Raw genomic sequence first — 21,494 nt, 5'->3', positions numbered from 1 at the left:
AGGCATTGAATAAACATGAATAAGGACCTCTAAGGGCAGTGAGGATGCTGCAAAACTATATGTATCAAGGAACCCAGGAAAAGAAAGGTAACAAATACTCACAATTAAAATTAATGTAATCATAATGATAATGGTGAGGCTAACGTATAAAACGCAGAACTTGCAAATAAACAAGATATTCACAGGTTCTGCAAAACTATCATGCCAGCTCCCTTTGTCTCTTAGTTTCTCAGCCGTAGCACTGCATGATGGCACTGTGCTGTGCCCCTCCTGGTGATGTTTTCATAAACTGTCCTAGTTCAGGGTGAGTCAGAAGTTTTACTGGACTCCCACTGAAGTAGATATGCTCACATGCCTGTGATGGAGCCTTTTCAGAAGCCAAGAATACTCTCGCATACCATAATGCCAATTCCTAGCTTCCCACAGTGCTGTATTTACTACACATCAAAAGCCCGTTTCTGCTAATGCATACAGGAGAGAAACTGAAGTGTCACAATCAATTTAATCCGGCATTCATCCAGGCTGCTGCCTTTGCCCTCATCCCTGCCTGCTTGTTCCTGCTGCTTAGGATTTGTTTTGTGAACTCAATCAGAGGACTAGTCAGTCTGGAAACTAACCTGGGAAATAAGTCTTCCATAAAAAGCTTAATTTTCAGCTGAATCAATTCTCACACCCGGTTTGCAGTGAGGCTGTGTGAACAGTAAAAGCGTGAGGGTGCGGGCAGGAGAGCGAGCTGTGTACAGGGGAAAGTGGAAATGCTCTTCTCGGCAAGAACAATGATTTTTGCTAGATTAAGCCAGTCATAGAGCTAGAGCTTTATTTATAGCACAGGAGAACATACGGAGTCCAGCAAGAACTGGGGTTTTATTGCACTAGATATTCAATCTTTCATCCAAAATGCTGGCTATCTATGCCTGAGACAATTCTACCCCACAGTCAAATAGAGAGGAACAAGAATCAGATGCTGTAGTACGTCAGGGCACACCAGAGAATTCCTCCTTGAATTTTTCTTCCTACAGTATCAGTGCACATGTACGTGAGCCTGTACCATTACTTTCTCCTTCCTCCAGTGAAAGGAACTAAAGGGATTTCTGTTGTTTTAATTCTAATTTATTTTGGATGAGGGGGTAGGGAGAGAAAAGCTTTCAGGTGGTGCTTTATGAGTTTTCTTTTTTTAAAAAATAAATTTAATTCTCATGCAGTGAGTGCAATTACTCCCTTTTCTCTGAAGACACTGAGGGTCCATACACTCCTAGTCTTCTGGCACTCAAGTTCCCAAGTCTTCACTGGACTCATCTGCTAAAGCTTTGACAATGGCTAGTTAGTACATTCTGATATATATATCATATATAAAAAAAACATATACCACCAATCTACAAGTCTTCTGCTATTCCTGCAGATTTTCTTCTCTACTGTACAATAGCTGAAATCTATTGTTCAATAATGACTAAAACATTCATACATTGCTCATGGGTTTATTATTTATTTAAAAAAAAAAAACAACTTTCCTCCGTTAAGTCACAGAAACATCTCTATGGTTAAAATTAGAAATAGATGAGAAATGACTAAGATTCAGTATTCAACACAGGCAGTCCTTTTCTATTAGCTATAAGCATTTTTGCAAACATATAATTTACCATCCAAGCATTTCAATCTTACACTGAAATGCTTTGAAGAAGATTTATAAGCAGACACGTGTATTACAACCTACAATTTCTTTATGTTTCAAACAGTTCCGTATCATACCTCTTCATAATGCAAACAAACTCTGCTTTGCTCTGCAAACATACTTATCCTGGCTGCATGCTTGTTACTATCTACGTTAATAAAATTATATTGCTGAAATGGATAGTTTAAAGATTATGAGTACATGGATTTCTAATAAAAAAGCTATTTCTCTCAAAACTTTTCTTTGAATAGTGGCTCAACTATGGTGATCTCCTTTTAGTATTCTGGAAGCCAAACTAACATTCAAATAGCTAAATAAAAAGCTTTGGAATGTAACTATTAAAGACAATGTAACAAAGATGCTCCATTACCTTTTGGTGGGGAATTGAGCACTATCTAGTATCTCTTATTTCTGCAAAAAACTAATGGCTATGAAAGAATAATAAAGTACAATTAGAAGCGTTATGCAAAATTAAATCAGTTAGTATTCAACCTATACTATCATACATAACAAGATACATTATATTCAATCTCAGTAAAAAATGGTGCTTTAAAGTTACTTTTTAAATGCATGCATTAGTTTAAAATGTGTCAAACTTGTCATATATGTACAGAAAAATTTAGAAAAACTGTACTATTTTATGACATTAATTCATGACTGATTCTAAGCTTTAAAAAGCAGGCCAAATTTTTTCCTTTAATCTGGGAACAGTAAGTAATTTTCTGTATAAAGGCTCTTATTTCCATCTTATTTGCACGCAACTTTTATCTAACGACATTACCATCAATGCAGCTCTAATTAAAGGTAAACAACTAAGACAACTGTAGATTAGGGAAGCATATCAATTTACTGTACTACAGCTCAGGCAGATCAGAAGCTTTTGGGTCCATAATCACACCCTATGCTGGACCAAATGCTCCCAGTGTTTGTCAGAACTCATTTAACAGACCAGCAAATCCTCGTATGACTGACAAATCTTTCATGTTATGGGCTCTCAGGCCACTGTTAAAAGCTGGGTGAGAATCATATCCTAAGTTTAAGCTAATAAGATTTCACTGCACAGTTTGGTATTTGGTAAGTCCTAATTCCCACAACAAAAAAGTACTGGACATAACATTTAAAAGTCTGTTTTTCAGCAGCCCATTTCATGGGCCCATTTGTGATATTTCATTCTGTCTTGTCCACGTTGTTCATATATATCAAACTTCAAAGCGGATGGATGGCAGCTCCCTACCGTGGCAGGGAAACCCTCCCAGCCACAGCCACCCTGCACCTTGCTTGAGCCTAGGTAGGCAGGCTGGGAGACAGACCAGTGCCCGTTTGTTTGCTCCATCATCAGCACTGCGGGGTTTCAGATCCCTACCATGCCAGTCCAAGTTTTGTAAATAAACCTTCCTGTCTTCCCCTTTCAGTCCACACACAAGAACAAATCGCTCATAGCCATTTTATAAAAAATACATCTACCTCGCACATAGTCATTCACCTAGCTTCAGTGCTATATAACTATCTGTAATCAGAGAGTCAAAACTGAACCTGGATCCAGTTTTTCCCCACATTGTTCAAATCAGCTTCAAGGGAGGCTTGTGAATAACACCACCACGCCATGGTGTACATTGCCTCAGCCAGAATACTTATCCTTGATAGGCTTGCCAAAGAAAACAAGAACAAAGAGAGCAGACTTGCTGAGGGTAAGGGGTTTGCAAAATTAATCCAGTTTTGCAAATGATAAAAAACAGCTTCTGGAAAATGGTGGTCCAAGCTCAGTGCTTCTCCTCTAAGACCAAAATCTCTTCTTCCCCAGACATCTTGACAACTAACTGAAGCAAACTGATAGACAGGGCTTTGAATAGGCAAGTTTTTCCTGGCATCCCAGCCACATGATCACCCTCAGCACATCCATATTCTTTTGGAAACAGGAGATTAGGCTCCCAAACATGCACAACACCAAGCTGCAACTCAATGTTTCAGTTTTGAGATTTGCAGAACACACAGCCAGGTACATCATGTATTCACAAGGCTAAGATCTGTTTTATCATCACACTTTGTAATGCTTAGGGATTTCCAATGGCCAAACAAGACAGTGTTCTGGACTAATGTAATTTTGGAAGTGGGATCTAAAAAGTTATTTCTCATTTTAGATTAAAAATAATCAAAGGAAATTAGGTTCATAATTATAGTTCATAAAACCATATGCTTCTCTTTCTAGTAAAACCTTTCAGCAACTTATCTGTTTTCTGCACTGACCAGCTTACAAAGCATTCAATAACGTCCCTTTCAGAAGGTTCCTCATTTTCATGCAAATACCTATAAAACACTTCAAAGCTGCCACAAATCAGGTTAATTTTTCCACGACAGTATCTGAAATATGGGTTTTCTTGGCTACTTTCCCATAGCTAAAATACATCACTTGGAAAATGCTCTCTTTTAAGTTACTAACTCCACCCAGAAGATGCAAGAAATCCATAAGATGCTTTTACTTGCAAAAAACTCAGTGAGAACACTAGCTCAGTAAAAATCCCTGTATTATTCAGCCTCTTAGGGCTATCTATTTATCTATATATTTTACAACAGCAACCAATATCACTTGCACCCAGGATGCAAAAAGCTGCTCTTAAAAATGGATTATAGCTTTTAATAAATGGATTCTTTAGCTCTGACTAAAATTACTGCCTTGTATCTATTTGATGCTTCATTCTCTTCAGAAATTAGATATTGATGAGAATCTGGGTCACAAAAGGTATCTGAATTTCTGTGCAATATGAGGGTGAATGAAGAGAGACACAAACAGTTCTGAAGTACAGTTAGCATCCAACACATCTTTCAAGGAGAGTAAGCATCATCACACTTCGTTATTTTAGTATGACCAAAATGAAAGATAACAGCACAGTGATATGATCCTTTCATATAACCATGGTGATATGAGATGAAGACAGGAGATATTTTTAAAATTTCCAGTATTATTATTCTTAAGAGGCTGCAAGAATAAATTTAAAGGGGGAGGGTGCAGTGTCAAAACGAGCACTTAGCTTGTGTTTCTATATATGATGCCAGCACACAAAAACTAACTTGCAGGTACAGGGTTCAGATGCCACATACTTTACTGGGATGTCTCTCTACTGTAAGATTTAGGGCTCAAAATGATTACTGAATGTTGGCTGCGGAAGGCTTCTAGAACTTCACAGTACCAGTGATGAGCCAGATGATGCCACCAACACCACATGCCTCACAGGGATTTGTGATGTTCAGAAAATTCAGATAAAATATTGCATCAAACCAAATTCTGGTGAAGGAGATTTGGAAGCCAGAGAGAACTATTTTAAGCTCTTATTTCCAGTGAAGGTATGTTTTTGTTTTATAGCTAAGTGAGACCAACAGATAGCTGCCGCAGAAAGGAGCAACCCTGCTGTCCCTTCTCTTGACTGTACTTGTCTGACTCTGCAGTAAGTCTGTTCAGGGAGCTGAATCAACAAAACCTCTTCTACAAAACGATGCAATCAATTTTTCTGCCAGTTTAGTTTCCTGTGAAAGCACACTGCCAAAGAGCCAAGCAGGAGGGCAGAGGAGAAAGCCCATCCCTTGCATCAGTGACCACCTATTAGATCGACTAACTTGTGATACAGAAGCACTCCCCAAATTCCTGTCCACAGTAGAGTTCCTAAATGGACTGAGCTGGGCAGAGGGGGATCTGGGGTTGAAAACAGCAACATATTTATTCGTAATTCTGTGGATTTACATCTTGTAAAGAATCATGACATGGCACAGAGCCATCTTTTATTATAAAAAGTCACACACAGAATTTTACAAGGCACTACAATGATTTGTGTTCAGCATTTTTACCCAAACTCATACTCCTAAGTTTGAAGCTTGCCCTCTAGGATCACCTGCAGCCCAGTTCAAGGTTTTAAGACTTCCTCCATACATTCAAAATCTGATTTAAAAAATAAATAAATAAATAAATAAACTTCTGTCCATGGTCAGTAACGTCGCTTCCAGGCAGAAGCATTTTTTTGTCATGGCTCAGAGGAATCCATGTCAAGTAGAATGAAGACAAAGGCAGAAAGCGGCATGTTGTCAAAGGACAGTATGGTCTAATTTATTACTACAACTGAGCCTCTGTGCAACTGTGGCCAGTGGAAGAGACGTTTATTGTATTAGCTTGATTGTAGCAATGTATGCAAGGGAAAGGCTCTTGAAGAGGTACCAGGAAAGGAGAAGAAAAGAATAGGAAAAAGCTTTTCCTTTGCTGAACAGCAATATGCAACTCGAGCTAGGATTTATTTCTCCTAGAAGCCAATTCCTAATCAGTTTCCTGATACCATGAAATTGCCAAATGACATTTTGAAAAACATTTTTCTTCCAGTTATTTGCATGCTTAACTAAATGGGCTGAGGAATGTGTCTTACCATACAAGTATCCAGGTCTTCCAAACGTTCTATCTCTGTCAACTCCTCAACTGTGATGACAGAGCGTTTAGTTGGTTTTTCTTCAGCTAACTCAATTTCCAGCGATTCCTGCTGTGGAAGCGGTTTGCCACGTCTAGTCAAATGGTCAGCCTGGAGTCAAGGATAAAGACAGGAATACATCAATCAAACTGCTAAAAAAAGGCAAACCAAACCCAACCAGAAAGCTTACATGACTGAAGTGATCACTGATCCTAGATGACCAATTACAAAAGCAAAGCTCAGTTGTGTGTGTTAATCTTCACACAGGGTTTGTTTGTGTTTGGGTTTCCCCATCCCCACCCTCTTTTTTTGGATGGAAAACCCCTTTCATCACACATTCTAAGAAAAAAGGGAGAAAGTCTAACATGAAAAAAGAAAAGGTAAAAGGTCACATAAAAAGCCATGCTACTTTTTAGTTATAACAGTATTATGGAGGTTCCTCAGCATTTGTCCTGTCTTTATCATAAAGAAAATAAAGAGGTGGAAGAGACGCTTCGACCTGAACCCTTTTTTTTAAAAAAAAAAAAAAATAAACCGAACAAGGACAAATACAATTTCTGTGAACAACTATCATAATAATTACATAACCAAAATGTTATCACTCGCTGTTCAAAACACAGGACAACTTTTTTAAATACCTCAATTCTGTTTCTCTGAAGAAATAGGTAGGGGTTATCATAACTGAAAAGAATTCATCACTGACAGATCTATGGGATAAGATATATATTTTTTTAAATATCAAAGAGGAAAAAGTCTTAACAATAATAAAATTCATTTCTAGATCTGCATAGCAAAAACTGTTACTAAGAACATAGAGAATGTTATATAAACCACCCTGGATTGTACTTGGAATGGAGTAGGTTCATGTTGTCAGGAAAATGATGAAATATTTTCTAGTTCTGTTGATAACTAAAGGGAATATTGAATAATATATATTAAAAGCAACTATTTGAAGATCAGCTAGCCCAAATGACTTAGTCACAAATGCCTTCAAGGAGGCAGGTAGGGAGGAGCTGCAGTCCACCGTTTAACATCCACATGACCCCGGACAACCAGTGGATTGCAGTTTTGTTGAACAAAAAGGGTAAGCAGATGACCTGAGTCAATTATAGCTCACTTAGCCTAGTTTCTACTTCAGAAAAAAAGTCACTGGAAACCTTTATGGATTTATCTTTAATCACACTAAAACGGCTAGAATAATAATTAATGCTAGTCATCATCACATTGGGCAAACTCAGGTCTTGTCGAACAAGGTTTATTTTTCAAATTTGCCTCAAACACTACTGTGTCAATACAACATACACAGATACTTGTAGGTGGCTGAATCAGTAGTACATGACACTCCAATTTAAGGAGCTGGCACAGAACTATACCAGTGCATTTAACTTTTTCTGTATTAAGAGCTAGCTGCCAGCTCTCAGATTGCAGCTGTCAGTTGAAGATTAACACTAACAAATTAGATGGGAGTTCCTCTACCAGCCTTTTTGAGATCCATACTCGTCAATGTTTTCATCAGTGATATACCATCTGAAATAACCTGCAGCTAACAGAAACATAGGAGAGTTAAACAGGGAAAGGGACACATTTCTAATGCAGGCCCAAATGGGTCACAAATCAACTCAAATCAAATGTACATACTATCTTTCCTTAGGAACTAAGAGCACTGGCAATTAGCTATGGACACAATCCTGAAAAGCGGCAAGTGTCAAGTGTCCAGAAGCCATTACTGGGAGGGAGATCTAGCAAACTGAGTCCTGAAAATTATCTGTAACTGAAACACTATCAAAAGGAAGAAATTCTTACCTCCTTGGCTATGTAAACACAAGGAGTAAAGAATATGAGGAGAAAAACAATTTCAGTGCCACATACAGTGACAGCTAAAGCATTGGAATGGTCTGTCTGGTTCTGGGGACCATAATTTTAAAAGAGGCTTTTAAAACAGCTGGAGAAAGTGCAGAGGACTGTTCCTGAAGTGACTCACAAGGCTGGAGAAAATGACTTAGTGTGTTGTGCAACACCTCTGGACAGAGACAGCCCACTGCTCCTGCCAGCTGAGCCTGCTCCAGGACCCGCTGGAGCTAATTAACGTGGCCACTCACACAGCAGGCTGATGCTGCTGCATAGCTCCTGAGACCACAGGTTGTATCTTTACACAATGCTGCTCTGTATCATGACGACACACCCTCAAATAACCCAGTCTTTTAATTTATTTTAAAAGGAAAATAAAAGTGGGGATGGGGAGAGTGATTTTTTTTTTTTTCTGTGTATGAGAACTTCTATAGAGAGGAAATAAAGAGAAACATATATGGTTCCCCTATCTTGTGGGGAAAAGCATCTGAAAAAATTCACAGCTGCAAGCTGAAGCCAAAGCAATTTCAATTAGAAATGAAGAGCCATTTCAATCAGGAGAATGACCACCCACTGGCTTCTTTAAAAAAACAGTACTGGATTCTCCTTAAGAGGCTCACTGCATTAGAAGTAAAAATGTTTTTCTATGGATACACAGCTCTTTATTTAACTGTGCCTCCTGACAGCTCAGCACTTGCAAATAACAGTGTTTCCTATGTTTCTACTCTTTTCTCTTCAAACTTGATACCTACATTTCTGAGGCAGTCTCAAGACTTACCCCTTCTGGGCGCAAGGTCTCAGCAGTCCCTCCCCTAAAGAATGAAATTTCACCTCTCATTTCATGAGCTACCAACCTTTACCATCTCATCAGGACAAGTACTGGTACTGTCCTTAACTAATGACTCAATGCTGCATCCTGATGGAATTTTTAGTTTTAGATCTGACAATAGTGCAAAAGGTAATAGGACAAAAATGTAAAGCAACATCTTCTAAGGTTGCACCTTCCTTAAAACATAGAGGCAAGAATCCCATGATCATATTTCAAATTATGTCAATGATGCCAATGAAAATAAAAGCAATTTCAAAATCAAGCTGTGCTAAGGAGAAACCGAAGTAAATGGCGTTGTTAAGATGCCCAGCATATTCAAGTATCAGTCAGGCAAATACTCACCAGTTTGTGATGACAATGGGAAAGTGCATCTAGGATTTCATCTACAACTCGGTCAGACAGGAAAGAAGCTACTGTCAGCTTTACTTCACTGTGTGAGGATTAAAAATGAGACAGAGAAATTTTTAATTCATGCAGGAGAATTTTGTCTTTATTACACATTCAACAGTGTAACTATTATCCACAGTGCTATCACTTTATTTGAAGTAAAACATTTGAGCGTGTCAGGATACATGACTGCGGGTTTCTGAAATAAACTCATGAATCACACAATAAACACAAGAGCCTCTGTACCATATTTAACCTGCTTCTAACATTTTTCTAAGACCTGAAATGAAAACATCTGGGTAAGAAATCTGAATAAAAACCACATGTGAAACTTGGCGGGGAACACTCCACCACTGAAGTCAGAGAAACACTCATCTCAGATGAATGGGATTAGGACAGGGGGACAGTGCTGTCCCTTTAGCACTACTGCACTGAACAACTACATGCCACTCGTTTCCTTAATTCCCTCCTGTTTGTCTGCCAGCTGAAGGACAGCCAGCCATGCAGTGCTGCTTCTCCAGTCTTTGCCAAAACAACTTTGCTTCCTCTTTTTGCTCTAGGTAGCCACTTTTTGTCTCAAGAACTTCACGTCAGCCATTCTCATTACACAGATGCACACAGAACACCAACACACCCTGTACACTGAACTGAGGGTTCACTGGTTATTTCCTATCAAGGAATCGTGTACTTTGAATTGCTCCCTTGGGGTCTTTGGCCACAGGACAAATGGCTCAGGCTATGGAGGGCAGATGATTTGCAGATGACAAGCACATACGCCTGAGCTGCAGCCCAAAGCTCCATCTCTCCTGCCTCTACAGTTTCAAAGACAACTGCTACAACTGACCCTTGCCAGCAAGCAACGTGATTTTGTTTCGAGGTGTTTGTGTGTGGATGGAGTTGCATTGGATTAACAAAGCTATTTCTACCTGGGGCTGGGGTTACTGCTGCAGAAAGCCTGTGGAAAAAAAGTAAGGAACTTCTTGGAAAGGCAATGCAATTCATAGGGAGGTAAAACGGTGGCCAAGACATGGTGGGAAGAGAATGAGAGTGAAGGGATTTCCCTCAGTTACTTACATACTAATTTCAAACAATATAAGACATGAAGGGTGACAGTGTGGCACCCTCACCCTGTTGACAGTTGCAGCTTTTACAGGTGGAAGGAACACTCTTATTGTCTCAGGGTCAAGATCTGTTTGATAGAACTGAAGCAAAGAAAACTCACTCCCTGAACCATTTTAAAAACTCCGAGGGCATAGCTGAACTCTTTAACACCTTTTCTTACCAATTTTGCTGCACTCTGCAAAACTGATTTCTAAGTCTTACTGTTTTCTTCTTCTGCAAAGATAGCAGCATCACAATGCAAAATTACATGCTTTTCCATCAAGCAGAAAGGATTCCTTAGCCAAATGATAGCAACTGCAAAGGTTTAAGCACAGGGAAAGTACATTAAACTGCATAAATATATTCTCTGGTATATATTTAATGTGAAAAAAAAAGATGCAGTAAAAGGTCAGGTAAAAGCCTCTTTCTTTTCCCTTTCTGTTTTTTTAAAGAGTGAAGAGCTGTTTAGGGTAACTGTTTCTGCTCCAGGTTTGTGGTTTGAATATCCAGGTTTCCATTTTTTAAGTATGTCTGCCTGCTGTGCACAACTCCCATACAAACAAAAAGTTTTAAAGTGACTGCTACAGCTACAGGACAAGACCAAATGCAGCAACAGACAAAGCACTGCTAATGCTCAAGGCAAGTAAGTGCAATTTCCTTCTATTACAGTAATTCAGTGTTACCTGAGAACATAAATAGGTTTAGCAAAATCTGTAGGAGTCATGAAAATGTTATTTGCGTACCATAAACCAAAACTCGTACTAAATAAAACAGAAGTACATGCATTAACCATGAAGTTAACATCCCTGGAGATTTCAAATATTTGAATCTCCTGAACTAAGTTCACCAGACCTGTAGGGCAATTTCCTGCTCTTTGAATTCCTTTAAATATAGTTTCTTGTGACTCACAAAAGCATTCAAAAAATCTTCTACTACACAAACACACATAAATGCAACCCAAAATCTAAATTCTATAACTAATTTTTTTAGATTAGTCTTTTAAAGTACCTAATTTTATTGAGGATATCAATTCCAGATTGCTCCAAGAGGACATTTTTCACAAAAGTGCGTGGGATGGAAATCTTCTCAGTGCTAGCCTCAATCAGGTCTTCACGGATGTGAGCCTTCTTCATCACATTTGGGCAAAGGTTTTCTGCTGCATCCACCATAGACTCAAGGAGTGTCTGCAGCACAGCAAGCAAAAGGTAACACCAGGTACTGAGATTTTCATTAGCTAGAAGATCACAGCATTATTTTGGTACATAGCACTATGACATTTTTAGACTTGGAATTTTTACATTTTTTTCTTCCTAATTTCCAATCCATTTTGCAATCCAGCTGCAATATAAAAGGTATTATACAAAATAAAGCTAAGAGGGAACAACATACTTGTTTTGAAGATGACCCATCACTATTCTTGTTTGCCTTTTCAAATATGAAACATTTACATCTCTGTTTAACTGTCAAAACAGTAAGTTAGCTTCCCTTGCGCACCCACCACTGCTGCCTCTGCACGCTGCAGAAGCAGCGCATGCCCTGCTATGGCTGCCTTCACTCTAAACTGTGCCCCGAATCAGCGGTTTTCATCAGTGCTCCAGACCTGCCAATTCGTAACAGGCATCAGTATATGAAGAAAGGAAACTCATCAGAATTCGGCAAGCTGTAAAGAGCTGGAATACACCAGCCTACTAAGAAGTAGCTACAAGTGTGATTCGCTGTGGGCATACAAATCTTTAATATATGGATCTCATTTACATACATGGAAGCCCGTAGTGAATCTTAGGTGCAGTCAACAATTTTTATTCTTCTTTAATGACTGGTCAAAACCCTAAACCAGGACAGAAGAAAAGCATGCACGCTCCAGAAACAGGACCATGTAACCCCCCAAGCCCCTCAACTTCCCTTTCCTTAAAACAAGTCTCCTCTGCTGAAGGTATGAAGTCAACTCCTTCCCTCTTAGACTTTCTCTTGGAAAAATCTTTCATATATACCTCAATGCTACGGAGTTATGTTATGGAGCCCCTTTCAACTGCATTAGATTTACCTCCTACCTGTGTCTGTGACAAAAGGTAACACTGGTTTAAATCCCATTTTATCACCTACTGGTTTCTTTTGCAAAGCCCAGCTCTGACTAGAAGGCTGAAGAACCCTCACACTACAGGCGCAGGTGAGGGCTCACAGTCCCCCACACAGTCATCCTTGTACGAGCTTGTGTCACAAAAGGTGCAGGAAAGCTCTAATGTACACACATAAGGATCCAAATGAGACATAGAAACACTACTAGTGCCCTATACCACCGAAACATTTTTCCTCTAATTGCTTTTATTTTTCATACCGAAAAAGATTACGTAGGACCATGGAAGGTATAAAACAGTTAGCTGGTCATCTGGAAAACTACATTTTAAATTCATATTGTTTCATCTACAGGCTGATATGTACCCTGTGTACAGTAAAACAGATTTATTTGTGAACACAAAGGAGTATTTGCTGACAAGACTGGAAATGTTCTTTGTTCAAATTCTCTTCTATATCCACCTTACTCCACCCTCCAGTCCCCGTGACTCCAGAAATCTATTTTAGGTATCTTCAGAAGGCTTTCAACCTTCAATTAGCTTGTTTCAGAGACTGCAAGAGGTCAAGCCTCATCAGCACAGGATTTGAAAACAAACTCTCTACGCCCATTCCCAGCATGAAGTGCTACTTAGGAAAGGAGATGATTCTCTCCAGCAGCTGGTGCCTCTGCACACTGAAGCTGTCTCGCTGCTGCGCTCCAGTGACCATGGGGTCTCCTCAGGCTATGATGCTTCCAAAGTGTCAGGGAAAATAAAGCCACTGTCCTTGGCTCATGCTTCAGCATATGTGCAAGACCCATTTTTTCAACTTTGAATCCTCTAAACAAGCGGGACAAGCAGCAACTATTAGAAGAAATCAGATCTTTCAACGTATGCCATGTCACCTGCAGCTTTTGAGCAGTTTTTTAAGGTCCGAAGGAAGATGGAAAGAAGAGAGGAACAGGACAGAGTCCAGTTTACTGAAATGGGCCAAGTCATCTCCAGCGAGACTGAAGGTTACAACCAAACAGAAAAAGGTACTTAAATATAAAAAGAAACAAAATCATAGTTTCACTGGAACGGTATAGTAAGTAAGCCTAGCACTAACCTCGGTACTTGTAATAGTACACAAATAATGAACTACACCCCTTGAAAACTCTATCAATTTCCTTTTTCTTCTCTATCTCAGTTCACTGGTAAGTGACCTCAGGCTGAACTCCCCTTATCAGAGCTTTTTTCTCTTTGCATAGCCCTACCGTAACTGGCAATTTTCATATGTAGATACTGAGTAAGAAACAAAACCACCATTACTGCATAATAATTTTAATGATTCAAAGCAGCATCTTTCAGTCTGTAGCTCTTAACTGACTGATTTTTTAAGTGTAGATTCACGAGGACAACACAGCAGCATGAAGTAGCCGCAGCATACAGGGAAGTCTGATCTTTACAACATTTATTTACAGGTATAAGGGACAACTGCCAATACAGCCAATATGGAGCTCGTTTCTGGGTTCCCATGCTTTCTGCATTTTAAGGACTCCTCCTGCACTCCCTCCTTCAATCCCACAGCAGATTCTGGGGCCGTAACACTAATGAAGAGCTTTTCAAGCCCCTGCTGCCATAGCCACATGGAGGATAAAGAACTTCAATGGCAGAGACAACTGAGCCAGGTAAACTACTAATCAGAATTTCTGACACATCCATTTTTTCTCCATGGCATTTATTCACTGGTGCAACTGTCTAGTCTAACTTGAAAAATCACACTCAACTTCCCCAGGAGTTACTGATCTATCACAATCATAGAAGTTATAAAGATTTGCTATGTTGAATTGCAGTTGCAGTCTAAGCATGGTCTTTCAAAATGGATTTTGTGAAGACATGCTGTGTGAAGGTGTCAGTGGGAAGTAAAAGGAAAGACTAAAGACCTTGCCTGAGAATTTTCAAATTAATTTTTACTCAAAATACTCAAGAGAATGTGCGATTTAGAAGTTGAATAGAGTTTGAATCTCTTAAGTGCACAACTGAATATAGTTTCTTCAGCGGTGGATTTTAGCTGTTGGTTTCACATTGACTATTATTGTATCTACAGAAATCTTTCCCTGCCCCCTGCTTCCATCTTTCAGGAATGGAAACTCATAGCTACAGATATTGACTGTGGAGAGGCAAATGTTTCAGTCACAAAGCCACAAATGCCAGTCAGCAGGCATGCAGAAAGAAGAGAACAAAGTCCTCCCCATAATTACTGACTTAACATTTAGGAGAAAGACACAGTGAGGAAAAGGACTGGAGGATGATGATATCTAAAGAAAAAAATGGAACAGGTGACTGAGCCAGCAAGCCCTTTGCACTAGGACGGAAATTAGAAGGAATAGTTCAAGCACTCCTGTCCTTACAAAACAATCTTTTCTTGCCTAAGCACCATTTATCTGGCTTACTATTTTCTCTTGGGCCTTTGCCAACTGAATAAAGCATCTCCAGGTTCTGTGTATGCAGTGACACCACCAGGACAAGAGAAATGCAAGGGCCTTGCTATAATTTCTCCTTCGGCCAACTCAACTCACTCCAAGATGTTGCTCTTCCCTATTCTAACTCCTTTCTCCCCACCTCCCTTCGCTATTTTGAAGTTACAAAAAAAAAAAACAAAAAAACAAAAAAACAAAAAACCAACCTTAAAAAAAAAAAAATCTCTTATTTGCCTGAAGAGTGTTCACTGTCTTTACCCAATTTCCAAGTACTTTCTAGAATCGGGCTCTGGTTGCTATGGAAGCTAAAAATCAAAACTCCACTTAGAGCACATAGGATGTTTTTCCAGCAATTACAAAATGAACTGTACTTACAGAACTTATCTATATTCATAAATAATAAACTGCATATAATGTTCTGAACTGACCTAATGAAGTGAAAAAAAATCCTAATCCGTGTCCAACATTTTCTCCTCCATGCAAAGTACGCCACCACAGAACTCAAAGGAAAACCTCTCAGACTTGAGTGTAAAATTAATAACAACGAGTGATACAATACACAAAGAGCATTTTGACTTTATAGTTTCTTGTAAGGCACTTAAACTTTAACACCACACAAATCAAATGTAAAAGTTAGAATGGTAGAGCTAAAGTGCCTTTTGCTGTAAATGAGTAAAAGCATAAATGAAAGACCCATTAACTCAGTCTTATGCCAGGAACTATGAATGACATTCCAAATGCCGAAGAGGCTTTCCACTCCCCCACCCCCACTTCTATAAGCTCTCCAAAATGCGCAGGACTTATTTAAGTGCATGAGCCCTGCACAAAGGGCTGACCTGACTATTCCCATCCCAATAATAGCCTAGAAGCTCCACTGGGAAGAATCTTGTGGATAAATCACTTTCATGTCTGCAGAAATTAAAGAAGAGATAATGAATCTTTACCTTATGTCACATAATGAGGGAGTAAAATCTTAAAAATTCAGCACCATTTTCCTCCTCATTAACTTTTTAATTTCAAACCAGTAATTAGTAGTGTGGTATTATTATTGTTCTTCATTATATTCCCACTAACTGAAGTATTTTCATGTTGTTTCAACCAAGAGTTCAACCTTTACTTTCAGATTACTTGATAAATTTAAATACAGGAAAACACAAGCAAGATAGTTTAATTATCAACTTAAATTGATCTGCATTGCCTCAGAACCATATTCTAAATTTATTGGCTTCCACACAGATCCCAACAGTTGCAAATGTTTCCCCACCTTGACTTCTTCCTGGACTGATACCTTTGCACATGCTGTACGGATGACTCTTCCTTGTTTATTATATAGTAAGATCTAACATAATTGAAGGTAGAAGTTTCTGAGCAAAAGCTGGCTGAACACACAGGTGAGAAGATTTACAGACCAATGTCATCTATTTCAAGAACTGAGGTTTGACAGGCAACTTGGGAAAAGATTTCCTGTAAAGCTGCCTGTACTAGTTCTTGGGGCACTCTCAACATATACAACTTACCTAAGCCAAACAGTTAAAGTGAAAATTCTGTGCCAGGTTCAAAAATGGTCACTGGGAAAAAAATTCTCCAGTGGAGTCTATAGAAAAGCAGCTTTCACTCCAGTGGGATAACTTAACTAGTGAGTACTTTTCTGCAGAGCATGAGACTTTTTAAGGTGTTTGAGAGATACCTTTAACAACGGCCTAAGGAGCAATTGGTAAGTCTTCCTCTTCTAGAAGATAAAGTAAGATGACAAACAGTGTATGCTCCTTCTGCCCACTGCAAACGCTACAGCAATTTTTTTTCATTCCAACCAGGCAAGTATCCAGGTAATAAAGTACAAAGTTAAGCTGACAATGAAAAGATAGCTTATGCACAAATATGCTTAAAAGTGTAAGTAAAGAAAAAAACATAGAAGTGTGGCACATCTGCATCTAGCACAGAAGATCGCAGATTTAGTTATTTCTGCATGTGAGAGATGGTAACACATCCATCCACAGACCTTAAGTTGCTCATCCACAACCCTTGTGACTTCTCCAGCCATGGATTCAAGTGTCTCTTGGATTGGATTGGACAGCGAACCATTTGCTCCTGCCCAAGAAGCTCCACCGAGGTGATAAAGATTTGGTAAGAGCTGTAAGACAGAAAGAATATCTTTGGCAAGTAGGCTCATCACTACCCGTCTTCAAATCTGGACAAATAGTAGGAAGCCTCTCTGCTAAATCCAAGTCTTTATAAATCATGATTAGTCACTTTAAGTACTACCTGAAGCTGATCATCTGAAGAAAATACTTTTGAAACACACTGTTATTTTGACTCCCCAAAAAGAGAAAAGCTTAAAGTACACATTGAACTGCTCTCAGTATTACCAGTATGCCGGGAAAGACTTACTGTTTTCGAGTTCTTAGCATCCCGCATAAGCCGTTCTGCAGATTTGACATCTTCCTGTACAGCATCCACACCACAATTTCTTAAAGAATTGAGATGATCTTGCACTTTTACACATATTCTGTCAATCATCTACTTGAACAAAAGAAATAGAAAAGATAAAACATCAGAAGGCTGGTCAAACACAAACTGAATTCAGTCTAGGTAGGAAACCAATAGCAGAACAATGAGATTTGTAGTGATCTGAAAATGCATAATCAGAGCTTGGAAGTATGTCCATGCTACTGAGGGAAAGCGTTGTATCTCATAAAGACAATTAAACGTTGGAAAAATAAATAAAGCTTTAACATAAAAAAATCTAAATGCTTTGGAATATTTCCACCACAATTTCCTGCAGGATAACTGCAAATAACCAGTAAGTTACAGAGCCTCAAGTGTTGTTCTGTTTTTTGGAGCAAGTTTAATGCTGAAAACATTATCGATATACCTAACACTTAGCTTTGAACATCCCTCAATTGTTACAAAGTTCAGACAGTAAGAGAGAGCTCTGTCACTATTCATTCAGCAACACCAACAGAGATTTCTCATGTGTAAGCAAAATGCAATTGTGCAGGCTTCTGGGGTACTCTTTCAAAATGTAAATATTCCTAGTTGCAAGGGAACTATAAGTACCAAAGTAGAAGTTTCCATCAGTCCTTTCACAGTGGGAGAAATTGAACTTAATCTGTATCTGCAACACAATTCATTCAACACGCTGCAAATACAGGGCAGGTGGTATGTACGTATCCTTACAAGACAAACTGACATATGCCCGATATATAGTCAGTTCTGATTAAGATACATGGGGCAGGGAGATACAATAGTTAAAAGTCTTTATTAGCCCACATAGCATTCAATAGAACTGGTTATTTGACATTTTGAAACAACATCTGAATGCACATATCATCATACAAAGTCTAGAGTTCTAGCATCTTATATCATTAGCAACGAGAACAAATGATTTCACAGCATGTTCCTTTTCTGCTCCACATGACTCTTCCTCTTTAAAGGCTTTTGGGTGTGAGGTTTTTTGTATAAGTACAAAAAGCTAATTAATTATTAGACAGTGGAAAGTCTCATTGGGGCATCTGGACCAAAAAAAACCCACCCCCCACTCTGGGAATAATAATGCAATTCCACCATACTAACTAAAGAATCTTTTCCAGCTCTTTAAAAACTGTTTTTAAAATCCATCCTTATTGTACACAATTTAATATAGAAATTAGTAATCTTACTCTACTTTCAAAACAACAATAAATTACATTTACTGAAAGCTGATATGTGCGTGTGGTTACTGAGGAAAGCACAGCTGAAATCACCAAGCTATAAAAAGATCTGAACTTAATTCATATGGAGATTATTAACTTGGGGCATTGGAACAGATAAATTACTAAAATAAAGTGATACTGCTCTTGCAGGTTTTAGTGCCTGTACATCTCCCACTTACCATCTTCTCTATCAAGAGGTTAAAGCACAATTTCAGGTTCTAGTAGTAAAACTTTGTCCCATTAAATTTTAATAACACAGGTAGAAAAAGGCCACTTTGAATTAAGATTCACCAAAAAAAAGTAAAGCAGAGAACACAGAAATTTCATTGACTCAGCTGAAGAGCAGAAGAGATATTCCTCTCCTGTTTGCTGGAGTCTCCTATTTGCATGGGAACACATCTGGTGTGAACAAACATGGAAGTAAATTTAAAAGGAAAGCCATGACAAGTTTTATTCTTATACCACCTTGCTTCACTGGTGTACTAGAGCTGAAAACAGCCCTGAGGGGTACTGCAAGAAATGCACTAGAAGAGAGAGAACTGTAAGGTACCACAGAAAACATTTGTAGTCCTCTCAAGAGAAAGGACGAAAAAAACAGATAACACATGGCATTTAGGAAACCTGGTAGTGGTTGACAAAACACAAAAGCTTACCAGCTTCAAGCAGTATTTTGGGCTGTGTTAGACAGAGAGCCTTTTCAGCTGTCCAGACTACACAGTACAGAAGACTTCTTTGCTTAGAGGGAGGAGGGAGCAAAGGAGGGTAGCTTTCCATGATACCCATAGTTCTGAAGATGTAAGGTAGACTATGAGTTACTCTCCAAGCCTGCTTACTCTGGTGGTACTACATGGTTGCTCAGTACCAGGCAGAGACTGGAACCAACTCCGACACCAACTCTGGTGAATCACCTTATGATGATGCTTGTCACACTGATGACAGTCTGCTGAAAAGTCAGACTCTCAAGCGTAAATGAACCAAACCGTTCCTGGTTCCAGCAGTGGCTCACTCCAAAACAGCTCAGGTCTTTCTCTACACAGTACTACTATACATTAGCCCTGTCTCTCACAAAAGGTATTTTTCCTTCCAAAAATATTATCATTGATAATTATTCTTGGGAAATGAAGTGTCACCCAGGAGGCACATCTTGCTTTAAGCTAGTCCGACAGAATGAGAGAGAACTCTATCCCCAGACAGATTTTATACACCAAGTAAGTACCAGTAAGGAACAAGTTCTCACCTGCTGAGTGGTACTAGTGACAATGCCTTGCTGCAGCCGGTATGCTTGCTCCTGTAGGTACTTTCTGGTCTCGTGGTTACGAAGCAAGTAGTTTTCTATCTAAAAAAGAAAAAGATATTAGGAAGCTGATTTGACTGTCCCCATTGTAATGTGCTTTTGATTTTGCCGCTGTATCAGAAACGTGGACTGACAGGAAAAAACTGCCTGAGTATTTGTTATCTGCAAACCTTATTCTGTGTGTCTCGCTGCTTAATAATCACGTTGGCAAAGAGTTGTTCATTCACGGACTAATGAAACATTGTTAAACACTGTGATTTTGCCAGTGTTTTCTGAATTAGTCTTTTATTTTGAACAGTTTCGTAAGTTACAGATCCAGGTTTGAGAAACATTTGAGGGGACTCTATCCATAAAAGTGTTGTTGTAGAGACCACGATGACACAAGGTAGTCAGTTTATTACTTTCAGATGCATTCAGCCCACTGCAAAGACACAGATTTAAATAGCAGTATGGGCTGGAGGCAAGATAAAATATCTAAAAGTGCCTAACTGATACAGAAGGCTCAGTTCAGAAGTTAGACTTAAGTCTAAGTAGTACATAAGTGCTCTTCAAAGACATGATTTGAAAATGATTCCTACTCACAGCTGCTGGTCACAACCTACCACAACTGTCACCAGCAGTCAACACACACCATCAGCCAGCTTAATGGCATGCAACATAACCCCCTAACCTGGCTCCATTAAACTTCTGTCAAAAAAACATGCTAGCAAACTGTTTACGGTTCATCAAAGGTGATGTACCTCATCTAAAAGGAAGAGAGGGTAAAACATTGGGTGAAGAGCCAGCATATTGTGAAGCAGAGACTAAGAGGGATAGTTACCTCTAAACCTGCATCAGCAGCAAGAGTGGCAACAGTCCAGCCATGCCCCACAGTAATGCACGGTTTATCCAGTTTGCCCACATTGTGTGCTGCAGAGATACCGGAGCTTGGGAAGTATATTATGTCCATCTGGTGCTGGACCAGGGCCAGGAGCACGCTCATTGTATTTAAGCTGTGGTCTACTGATGCTTACAGACCCTCCTGAGACGTTAGTCAGTTCAGGTGTCCCTGCACCAGGCATGACAGCTCAGTCCATGCGGCCAGACATTCCTGCATGCGTGGAATTGGCTGCATTCACAGCACCACTCCCAAGACTGTTACCTTTTTTTGGAGAGAACTTAACTCGTGTTGTGTAAAGGAAGTCTGAACCACACATGTTAAAACAAACTCAGAGCCAAAAAGTTTTAGCAACACTGAAATGAATTAAAGAAAATGCTCTTTGTACCTAATGGCTAATTAACACGTAGAATTTAAATCCCCATGGCCAGAAGCTTCACGATATTTTTTTCAGAGATGCATCCTCATTCTAGACGTGAATCTATCTACAATTATATTAAATGTAAGAAAAACATCCATGCCCACAATTCAGATTTTTAAAGCAGAATTTAGATCTTTTTCATGCATCAAAGAGAAAGGTGCTAACTACCAGCACTTTTCCCTGTGAGAACCACTTTACTGAAAATTCCTTTACTAATCAGGATCATAGACATTTGCTTTTTAAATCACAGTTATCTGTAAGAACTATTTATAAGTTTTTTATGACCCTACCCTGGCTGAAGGAAAACTACTCATTAAAAAAATGTGAACTGTATGCTTTCTGATTGAGCGGGAGGCTCATTTGGAGCTCGCAAGATTTAATATATTAAAAGTCAGCTGGGAATTTTATAAGTCATGCAAGT

General features: G+C 39.1%; 1 protein-coding gene across 4 annotated transcripts in view; it reads right to left on the bottom strand.

Moving 5' to 3' along the window:
- CARMIL1 (capping protein regulator and myosin 1 linker 1) overlaps window positions 1–21,494 on the bottom strand; it is a 238,815-nt gene that overhangs the window by 78,714 nt on the left and 138,607 nt on the right. For all 4 annotated transcript variants that reach the window (XM_056331333.1, XM_056331334.1, XM_056331336.1 and 1 more), the window contains 6 exons: window positions 19,719–19,817; window positions 17,178–17,306; window positions 16,789–16,920; window positions 11,285–11,460; window positions 9,131–9,218; window positions 6,073–6,222 (listed from right to left, as the gene is read on the bottom strand). In XM_056331333.1, coding sequence (XP_056187308.1) covers window positions 6,073–6,222; window positions 9,131–9,218; window positions 11,285–11,460; window positions 16,789–16,920; window positions 17,178–17,306; window positions 19,719–19,817 — 774 coding nt within the window. The remainder of the gene's footprint in view (window positions 1–6,072; window positions 6,223–9,130; window positions 9,219–11,284; window positions 11,461–16,788; window positions 16,921–17,177; window positions 17,307–19,718; window positions 19,818–21,494) is intronic.

This window comes from Falco biarmicus, chromosome 3 (assembly GCF_023638135.1).
Source record: "Falco biarmicus isolate bFalBia1 chromosome 3, bFalBia1.pri, whole genome shotgun sequence".
Classification (NCBI taxonomy): Eukaryota; Metazoa; Chordata; class Aves; order Falconiformes; family Falconidae; genus Falco; species Falco biarmicus.
This window is presented reverse-complemented; position numbering and strand designations above follow the sequence as displayed.